We start from the raw sequence: 9,705 nt of genomic DNA on the forward strand, positions 1-9,705 counted from the left end.
TTAAATGAGTTTCAAATAAAATACTATTTCACCACTACTTTCAACACGCTCAGAGTTGAGTAAGTAAATAACGACACAAATTATTTTAGTATTCCTTTTAAACTATAAATTAAAAACAATAACTTTTGTTGGAATTATTTTTATTTCTATATCCAACAATAAAATGGTTGCAATTATGTAGTTATTTAATCATGTCAATATTATCCGTTGCTTTAATCGATCGACTTCATTTTGCATAGATATGCGGTCGGAAGCAGTTTAATTTCATCATTGATCTGGCAGACACTGGTATCCTTGTCAGAAATAGATCGAACTTTACCCACCGACTCTCTCTCGTCACCATAGATAACTTTGAATTCGTCGCCAACTTCTGGTGGTACTGGTGCCAAATGTTCGCTTACGATCGACACACTGCGATCCTCTTGGCGCAAGAAAACAGAGCATACACCATTGGAAACGGTGCGAATTATGCCCGTTTGTCCAACTAAATCAGCATCGTCATGTGTATGTATTTTTACTTCAATATCGGTTGTACACCAGTCACCGATCGGAGAGTCTAGACTAGCGCCTGGAGTTTGTGGATTATATGGAGACTGTGGATTACCACCGGGCGTATTTGGCGAATATGTAGATGGGGATGGTGTATTCATGTAACCAACTGGATATGGGGATGGTGCTGGACTGGGACTCGGATTGAAAGGGCTGTAACTACGATCAGAACCGTATAAAGTGCCTGGAGTTTGTGGTGCAAATTGTGTATTCATTTGATAACCAGGTGTACCTTAAATATATATAAAATATAAAACGATAAAAATAATATTTTATCTATAAATTTAAACTTGTAATAATTACTGGGATTGTAGCCAGGACTGGGGCTAGGTTCTTCCAGAGTGTAATCAAAATCATTCGTACGTGCCGGAGTATTGGCTATGCTTGGATCCCAAGCGCCATGTCTTGGCGTCATACTGCCGTCATGCGATGGTGTCATTGTACCACTGTAAGGCGTACGTCCTTCTGAATCCCAATTAGGAGTTTGATTACCAAGTAGTGGTGTCTTCGAGCCCACAGCTGCATAGACTGGTGTTTGTGAACCATATCCAGGAGTGCGAGCTGGAGTGCGGCCATAGGTCGATACACTACCGCCTTCTTTTCCGGGAACTCCAGCCATTGCAATATGATTGCGATCTACAGATATAGTTTGACAAGAAGTGTGTAACTCGACACGTACCGTACACTCGGTTGCGTCCTTAACAATGCCTACAACACCTGACAAAAAATATTTTACAAGTAAAACAAATGTATCGATTAAGTAATATAATAGTGAGTCGTATACCTTTGTATGGCCCTCCAGTGATTTTAATTGTTTTACCCAACATTTCGCGATCACGCGTAACGCGGAAACCGCCACGGCCTCCTCTACCACCTGTACGAGCTCCACGACCACCAGAAGGATGCATAGGTGATTGTATACGTGGTGACATAAAACCGAAACCTCCAAGTGTGCCTGCATTATTTGCCTGACTTTTGCTGCCACCAGCCAATTGTAAATGTCGTGTTTTACAAACAAATATACCGCCGTTCTCCGTGTACATGCGGCAATGCAAGAAAGCCAAGCTGCGATAAAGATGCTTAATTTCACCAGAGCGACCCTAAATTATACGGGTATTAATAAATTGTAACAAAAATGTTATAGAATAATTTCCTACAGCATGCGGTCCCTCCATAACTTTAACAATGTCTCGCCGTTTTATCTGATTCTGATCTGCATCGAGAGCAATTGAATTACGATTTTCTCTGCGCTTGTGCAGAGCTGTCGGTTTGCATTCAATAACTTTGCCATGCATTCCTAAGACATGGAAATTTTCTCTTTCCAATCGTACGATAACACCTACATTTTGCGGACTGAAAATAAAGTAAATAATTTTAACTTATAGAAAATAAGAACTCATATAAGCTAAGTGGACTTACTCAAGTTGTACAAGATCGCCCCATTGAAACTGACCCAAGCAATCAACGCCTGTAGCCACGTCTGAACAAAGTTGCAAGTCACGAGGTAAAACCTCCAATTCGTGATTAGTCAAATCTGATACTAATACAATACGCATTGGTTCCACGCGTATAATTAAACCGGTTTCACCTTCGTACCGGCCAGCCAAAACTCTGGCGTGATCACCAGTTTTGAAGAATTTACGTAATTCGCCGGCTTTGAAAATTAATGGATCCTTTGAAAAAAAAAAATATATATATATACATATATTTGTTTTGTATAATATTGGAATTTTTTTTGAAAAATTATTTGCAATTACCTTAAGATCTTGATGTTTTGGCATTACAGTTATCATGCCACCATCAATTGCAATAATCTTTGCTTGCAAATTTTCCAAGTCACCCACGCAAACCTCTACGTTATCGCCCATTGAAAATGAGTGCGTACTAGTTGGGTCATCCTTTGAACCGGCTACGATCTCCAAATTAACATCTAAAGTGAACATAATGATTTAATAAATCACGTTGTTGAACGTATGAAAATTGCTTACCTTCGGGTTGTTCTTCAAAACGTTCCAATTCTGCTAATGTTGGTTTCACACCATCAACCAAAATAGCAGACATTGTGAAATTTTTATACAAAAATCCTTTACGTGAATAACGATTGCCTTCAAAAAGCAAAAAGTCGCCATCTGAATGCACCTCACCGCCAATAGCCCTTAAAATTAAAAAAAAATTCCTAATTGTAAAATATTATCTATAAATATTAAAATATGTATTACCTGACAGCTTCTGGGTCGAAAGGTTTAGCGACAGGCTTGCGATTCTTTTTACGTTTGAAGTCATCAGATTCCTTTAAATTTGAAACATTTAAATAAATTCACATAACATATATGGCTTAATAGTAAATTATAAATTGCAAAATTATTATTACCGTTGCTGTAGTCCTTAAAGCTCCGCGCATCCGTGTATAATCAATTCTGGGCAGTAGTTTCAAATGCACTTGGTTTTGTGCCAAGTCAACATAATCAACTTGTGCTATATCATCCTTATATAAACCACGTTTGAGGCGTACCCATTGCTTAACTTTCAATCCCACCTGCTCTTTTACCACTTTTAAAACATCGGTCATTTCCTTGATGGGAACCATTTCCTGTTTCCATTGTCCCATGCGTAAGTTACCCACATTGTCAATAGCGGTTTTAACATGTGTTTGTTTATATGACTCTAAATAAATATAACCCTTTACACCTTCCGGAGCCACAACCGATTTTATTTGTAAGGGTTCATCCGTATTACAATATGTTAAAAACTTGCGCATTAGGAGCAAGGCAGTTGCTTTCTCTTCACCGATGCGACATTTGACCATCCATAGATTAGGATCTCTAAAAATTATATGTTATTTAATAGAATGTTTATTTGTATTATTTAAAATACTTACTTAATTCCTGGCAGTAAAGTTTGTTGTGTAATTTCATCCGACATTTCCTCACCACCATCACCAAAATGCCTTTTAACAACAGATTCATCAGCATATTTTTTTCGTAAATATTCCTCGATTTCATCTTCTTTTTGAGTGCTGAAAATAGTTATTTTCATAAAAAATGTATAAACAATAAAAAAAATTTTTGTTATGTACTTACTCCCATAGATTAGTGCCACGTCGTCGTATTTCAATATCACGTGCAGTAGGACCTAATTCATCAATTTCATTGCCCACAATTCCTAGTTCATTAGCTCCTTCTTCCCATTCATCATCTTCATCGACCTACCATCAAGCAAATTTTGTATAAGTACACACTGTTGATTGTACTTGCATTTAATAACCCAGTTAATATTTTACCTCGTCATCAACTTCGGCTTCGTCAATGATAAAGCCACCAAAACGTTCCTTCTTCTTCTTTTTACGTGGACGATCATCGTCTTCATCCTCTTCTTCGTCATATTCCGAATCCACTTCATCACCATCAAGATCCTCACCATCCTCAGGTTCTTCATCACCAGAACGACTTCTACTTTTACGTTGTCTATTGCGAGATGGACTCTCATCTTCTGAGCCCGATGCATCAGAACGCGAACGTGAACGCGATCGAGATCTAGAGGGCGATTTAGAGCGTGAACCTGAACGTGACCGATAAACCGAACGAGAACGCGATCGTGCACTACGCTGCGATTTGTTTGAACTCAAAGAGCCCTCGTCCGACCCACTATCGGAAGCATTACTTGCCTCAGAATCCGACATTGCAATTTTTTAAAAATGTTAAAACTTCTTAAAAACTTGTAACACTTGCACAACTTGAACAACTCGCACAACTTGTAACATCCACCAAATTTTTTCAAGAATAAACACCAAACTACAAAATCAGATCTATTTAAGATTGATTTCCTTCTCAAATACAGTGTGACACAAATATAAATGAAAATAAGAAACATACGGAAACGAAACATGAAGCAGAGAGTGTCCGAAACTTTACTATGGAGGGAAATAAGATAAACTTCACGAAAAACAATGAAGGAAATGTTAATAGAATAGAATATATAAAATGTATAATTTATGTAGAACTTCAAAGTAAGTTTAAAACAAAAATCAATTAAAGCAACAGTATAAGGGATTAAGATATATATAATCCAACAACCATAAAATCTATATCTAACCAGAGAATTTAAATGGATTCATTTCATACGACATTTCTGTTTTCTGTTATTCCATCTCATATCGTTTCAGAGAACAATTTATGTAGAGTCAGCACAGTATCAAGGATGTTGGGAGAAACGTATTTTTTCAGAGAACGTTGTTATAAATTCTCATTTCTGTTAAATAACAGCAAATACTACAGAAAATGGTGAACTCCTTGATCTCAATTTTTCAGCTCTGTTAGCCGTCCAATCGAGCATCATACAAAATTCAATTTGCACCATCTCGTCCTTCTAAGTTCTCTGGTCTAACAGTTCCTCGCTTTGCAAAGAAGCAGAAAAGAAGACTATTAGGGTGTTTCAAGACATTTTAAAAACAACCGATTCAAAAATTGCAGATTGCTTAATGCCATAGTTTATATCTCTTCACGTATGCGCATGTTTATAAGCGACTTTTTCCCGATGGCAAAAGCTAAAAATCACATAGACAAAAGTAGCAACATAGCATCTGTGTAGATTTTAAACAATATTTTTAGTCGCTCCCTCTTCCAAAAACTACTACTTGCGACAATTTAATCTTCCACATCTGTACGCAGTCAAATGCTAATTTTTTCAATTCCATGCTCAATTTTACTGAACTCACTGTATTTATTTAAAAAAAAATTACTTCATTATTTCAGGTTAAAAGTTTAAAAACAAGGCAACAGCAACTCAAACATAATTTAAAAATATATATGTAGGTATTTTATATTCGTACATACCTAATCGACGCATTTTCAACTTATTTTATTTTTAAAACCGTATTTAAATAAAACCTAAATACAACCTTTACTTATTTTCCAGCCAATTATTACGAAAGGCAAATAGATCCAAAATAAGCTTGCCCACTACCGCATCAACATGAAAAGCGTTCCGTTTCTCATTGAATAAAGGCACGCAAATATTTTGTCTGGAGCAAATTTTTCTTGAAAAAAAAAAACGTAAAATTAGATGTTAATAATAAGAACTATATTTATAATACTTACAGTAATTCATTCATAGATACTTTGTTTTTAAAGTACTCTTGTAATTTGAATATACCATATGTCTTTGCAGCAAGTGCCACCATGCAAAACTGATCAGGATTCTTGTTGTATAGAATTACAAATGTTAATCTGTCCCTCCTTAAGCAAGGCTCAATAACCTTTGCAACAGCATCGCGCATCCAGTCTTGTGGATACTTGCGAAATACCAACTCCGACTGGGAAATATAAACTGCGAAAAACTGTTTTTGCAAACATGCAAACTTAAGATCTCGCTTTCCACACTCTACAGTCTGACATTTATTCTTTAATTCAACACGCTTTGAAGTGCCTTCTCTATGCATAGACGTGTCACCATTCCAGCTTATAACAGCATTAAACGAAGTTATAAATTTGTTAGGCACCGCCTTAGGGCGCAATCCTATATTCAGTGGTTTTATAAAGCCACACGCCTGGTCTTCGAATGCAAATACTCTTTCCAACGTATCGAATAAACGGGAAACTGCAGCTAGAAATGAATTAGTACGTCGCCACTTGTCTATGCTACCACAATTTTGCAAAAAGTTCATATATGCGCAGTAAAAGTATTGTCGGGTTTTTAGTAGAAGTTGAGCTGTTGCATGCTCCATTCTGATTTCGATCCAATCATCCACATAAAATACTGACATTGTTGCTTCTTTTTTATGGATAATGCTTCCAGTTCCAAGGTAGTTCCCTGCTACATTCAAGTGGCATACGTTTGATGAATCTATCTTGGGTGGACCTGAAATGCAGATGGTGTCAATAACTTTACTCATGTTTCAAGATGAAGTTGTTAATGATATTTTTTTTTAGATTCTGAGATCGAAATTCAAAAATAAAATTTAAGTCAGTTTTTCAGTGCCAGATTAAATCAAGCCCAAAATACTGCTCATTGCGTTTAAACAAAATCCAATACTCATACCTGCGAACATGGCAACTGTTAATGGTGATACCAAGGAACAACATCTGGTGCTATTACAGTTAATGCAATTTATATCGTTTCCGTAAACAATCCAGTTGGAAGGAAATGGTCGTGCTTTGGTGTTTAATGACCCGATAGTGAGCTCACCAAGTACTGAAGTTGGATGAATAACAAGTTCCTTAGGGCTATTACATTTAATCCGTCCTTCATAAGTGTCCACTATGCAGAGATGTGGATAGAGGCCGGCCACAAGTGTCGCTTTAATCATAGGCCAGCTATTTGATTTTAAATTTATGTAATGCATACTCAATTGCCCTTGATTATGTATAAGTTGTGATGATCGCAAGGCGCCTACTAAATGTGTACGAATATCGCAAACTTTTTCCAAAATTCCATTTAAAACATAATCATTCTCATCTATTAGTACCATTTCGGGATTATCATCACGCAAATTGTTTTGCCATTCTTGATATAAACGCAAATATATTAAATGATCCGAAAGTATATTCTCGGCTAATCGTTGGCGTTCAGCTTTAATTTTAGAACGTACCCGTTCGACTGCAGCAAGGCGCTTATTACCTGTCTCAGTAGGTAATTCGAGTGGATCAATTGTTGACAAAAAACTTACAATTGTCAGTACGGGATCTAAACATTGTAAAAGTATTGCGAAAACGAGCAGCTTTCCCAACTGGCAATCAATGGGTACATCAATTAGGCGACATCCCAACCATGTGACTTCTTCCAGTTCATCAAAAACGTATATTTTCTTCAGAAACTCAACAGTGTTATGGATGTGAATAAAAGGTGGTCTAGAAATGGTCGATTGCAAGTATTCGGAAACCATAGTATGTGGTGACAATAACTTTACAGTTAAACAAACACGATCCAACGGCATGGTTAGTAATTCTGCTGCATAAGTTTTCGGCAGTATGTCCACCAGGAAAGTAGGAATAAAACGAAAACATTTTACGTCTGCGCCTACATCATAATGAAATTTGACATATTTATATAAAATTTTTTTTACAATTGCACTAAGCATTTACCTATGCGACTTGTTAGACGTGCACGATTTTCAAGAGCTTCTGCCGCTATCCAATCATATGCAAGTTCTTTATATCCCGTATCGGGATTATATAACATTCTTCGTGTTCGAGCCAAATCAATAATATAGTTAATTGAAAATTTTGGAATGATACTTTCGACAATGTCTGTGGCAATTATAATATTTATACAATCGTTTGTTCCTTCTATGGCCTTATCTAACTGATCCTTCTCAATATTTTTATGCAGCATATATATTGCAACTTCTTGTGGTATATCCCCAATCATTTTACATCGTAATACCCAGTAGTTTACACGCAATAGTTGTTCGTAATCAGCTACTATAACAATTATATTACCTACAATTAATAAGAAAGGTTATTTTTATTTCCAATTAATGTAACTTATTATTTACCAGGCTCCCATTTTGAACTTGTCATCAAAACACTAATAAGATCAGTTACTAAACTGTAATCTAGATCCGTGGGATTCGCACGATTCATATTTGCAGAATTGGTTAGCACTTCTATACACATCATATTTCCTCCAGCCATCGCGTTGGATAAAGCATTAAGATTTTGCTTATCCATGATATAGGGATCAGCAAATTTGTCCAGTAACAATTTTATGTGTGCCACATTTCCAAGTTTAGCAGCTATAATTAATGCCGTTTTTCCCGATATAGTGTGCCTATAGTCTATAGAAATATTTTCGCTTCGAACCATATACAAAAATGTTTCTAAAGCTTGATCTGCACCAGTTTGCTCATAACTTTCAAGAACACGGTCCACATTGAAATAATTACCGTTAATCAACGGCGGCATATTGGTGTAGTTAGTATAATTTAACTGACTTCGTATATTTGTGTGACGATCTCTTTCTAATATTTTTTGTATATGCTCAATGTGAAAAACATTAGAGTTATGGGAATCCGTTATATTACAATCCAATTGTAATATTTCGCCTTCACCGAAATACTCCAAAAATTTTAAATTATACTGAGAATTCGAAAGGAGTATAATCTTGAGATGTGCGTGACAACGGAGAGCAGAACGCAATTCACTTAATAACAAATCTGTAAATGCTTCATGTCGATATACATCATTAACAATTATATGTGAAATGTGTCGGAAACTATCCACAATGCTTTGTCCCATTAGTACACGTAGTAAAAAACTTGAAGTTGTATAAATAAGATTTGAGCCTTCGCTAATTCGGCTTTGAAGATGAATTTGAAAGGCTACAGTATTGCCCACTTTCTCACCCAAGTAATCAGAAAGCTTTTCACTATTATGAATAGCTAATATCTGTTCTCTCTCAACGCAAATTATTTTGCAATGAGTTTGTCTTTCAGCACAATTTTCGATTATGTACATTGGCAATCCCGTTGATTTCTCAAAGATGTAGTCACCGTTTACTATCAATACTCTGCTACGATAAATGGCCTCAAGCAAACCAATTTTGTATGATTGCAAAGGACAATTGTCTTGAAAACATAGTTGTCCACGAACATTTTTACGAGCCATTGATTGCTTTAGGCCTAAGGAGAATCTGTGCGGAGGTATAGAAGGCCTTACGCAATTGGGGCTGAAGAACTCTGGCGACATTTGCATCTCGAGTTGACTGCCAATAAAATCACTTTCACGTTGCAATAGAAAAAGCTCCTTTTCAGAATGTGATGAAAGTCGCAACTCTGGTATATACTTCACGAAATGCAAGCAATTCTTTTTGAAAATTTTTATAAATTCTATTCCATTATTCACAAATGGACGACTGTTGTATCCAAGTTTATAAGCGTATTCAATGAAAGTTGTTCTTTCTGTAGAACGAAAAGATCCACTAAATTTTTGGCAACAACGATTACCATCTTTAAAATGCATTAACTGCTCTAAAATATATTGATTTACAATATTTTTAATCATAATGTAAAATATGCTCACTATATTAAAAATTCAAATTCCAAACGGAAAATAAATTCAAGAATTTAATACAGTCAAGCTGTTGGTATTACCAGATTTCATCAAAATACCTAAACTGAGGCGAATTCATGCAAGACAACATGAAGCAGCTGATTTATGT

At 36.0% G+C, this 9,705-nt stretch overlaps 2 protein-coding genes across 2 annotated transcripts; both read right to left on the minus strand.

Annotated features, from left to right (window-relative positions):
* Positions 1-123: 123 nt before the first annotated feature.
* Positions 124-4,363, minus strand: Spt5 (Transcription elongation factor subunit Spt5). Its single transcript, XM_014246797.3, has 12 exons — positions 3,830-4,363; positions 3,630-3,754; positions 3,428-3,565; positions 2,921-3,371; positions 2,769-2,839; positions 2,538-2,704; positions 2,307-2,479; positions 1,969-2,222; positions 1,707-1,902; positions 1,334-1,649; positions 853-1,266; positions 124-781 (listed from the first exon to the last, which is right to left on the minus strand). The coding sequence occupies exons 1-12, from the start codon at positions 4,226-4,228 to the stop codon at positions 213-215; spliced, it is 3,273 nt and encodes a 1,090-aa protein (XP_014102272.1). The 5' UTR covers positions 4,229-4,363; the 3' UTR covers positions 124-212.
* Positions 4,364-5,264: 901 nt separating this feature from the next.
* Positions 5,265-9,578, minus strand: bgcn (benign gonial cell neoplasm). The gene is made up of 5 exons (XM_014246550.3): positions 8,042-9,578; positions 7,629-7,985; positions 6,586-7,563; positions 5,646-6,405; positions 5,265-5,584 (listed from the first exon to the last, which is right to left on the minus strand). Exons 1-5 carry the CDS (start codon positions 9,546-9,548, stop codon positions 5,449-5,451), a joined length of 3,738 nt encoding a protein of 1,245 aa, XP_014102025.3. The 5' UTR covers positions 9,549-9,578; the 3' UTR covers positions 5,265-5,448.
* Positions 9,579-9,705: the final 127 nt, after the last annotated feature.

The sequence above is a fragment of the Bactrocera oleae genome, chromosome 4 (genome assembly GCF_042242935.1).
Source record: "Bactrocera oleae isolate idBacOlea1 chromosome 4, idBacOlea1, whole genome shotgun sequence".
NCBI lineage: Eukaryota > Metazoa > Arthropoda > Insecta > Diptera > Tephritidae > Bactrocera > Bactrocera oleae.

What these genes read in the sequence shown, in the direction of transcription:
- Spt5 (XM_014246797.3), bottom strand. Translation starts at nt 4,228, where the DNA reads ATGTCGGATTCTGAGGCAAGTAATGCTTCCGATAGTGGGTCGGACGAG. An exon ending in GGCGATCTTGTACAACTTGA is followed by an intron (nt 1,903 to 1,968) that starts GTAAGTCCACTT and finishes CTTTATTTTCAG; the next exon opens with TCCGCAAAATGTAGGTGTTA. An exon ending in CAGTCCTGGCTACAATCCCA is followed by an intron (nt 782 to 852) that starts GTAATTATTACA and finishes TATATATTTAAG; the next exon opens with GTACACCTGGTTATCAAATG.
- bgcn (XM_014246550.3), bottom strand. Translation starts at nt 9,548, where the DNA reads ATGATTAAAAATATTGTAAATCAATATATTTTAGAGCAGTTAATGCAT. An exon ending in ACGTCTAACAAGTCGCATAG is followed by an intron (nt 7,564 to 7,628) that starts GTAAATGCTTAG and finishes ATTATGATGTAG; the next exon opens with GCGCAGACGTAAAATGTTTT. An exon ending in AACAGTTGCCATGTTCGCAG is followed by an intron (nt 6,406 to 6,585) that starts GTATGAGTATTG and finishes TCTGCATTTCAG; the next exon opens with GTCCACCCAAGATAGATTCA.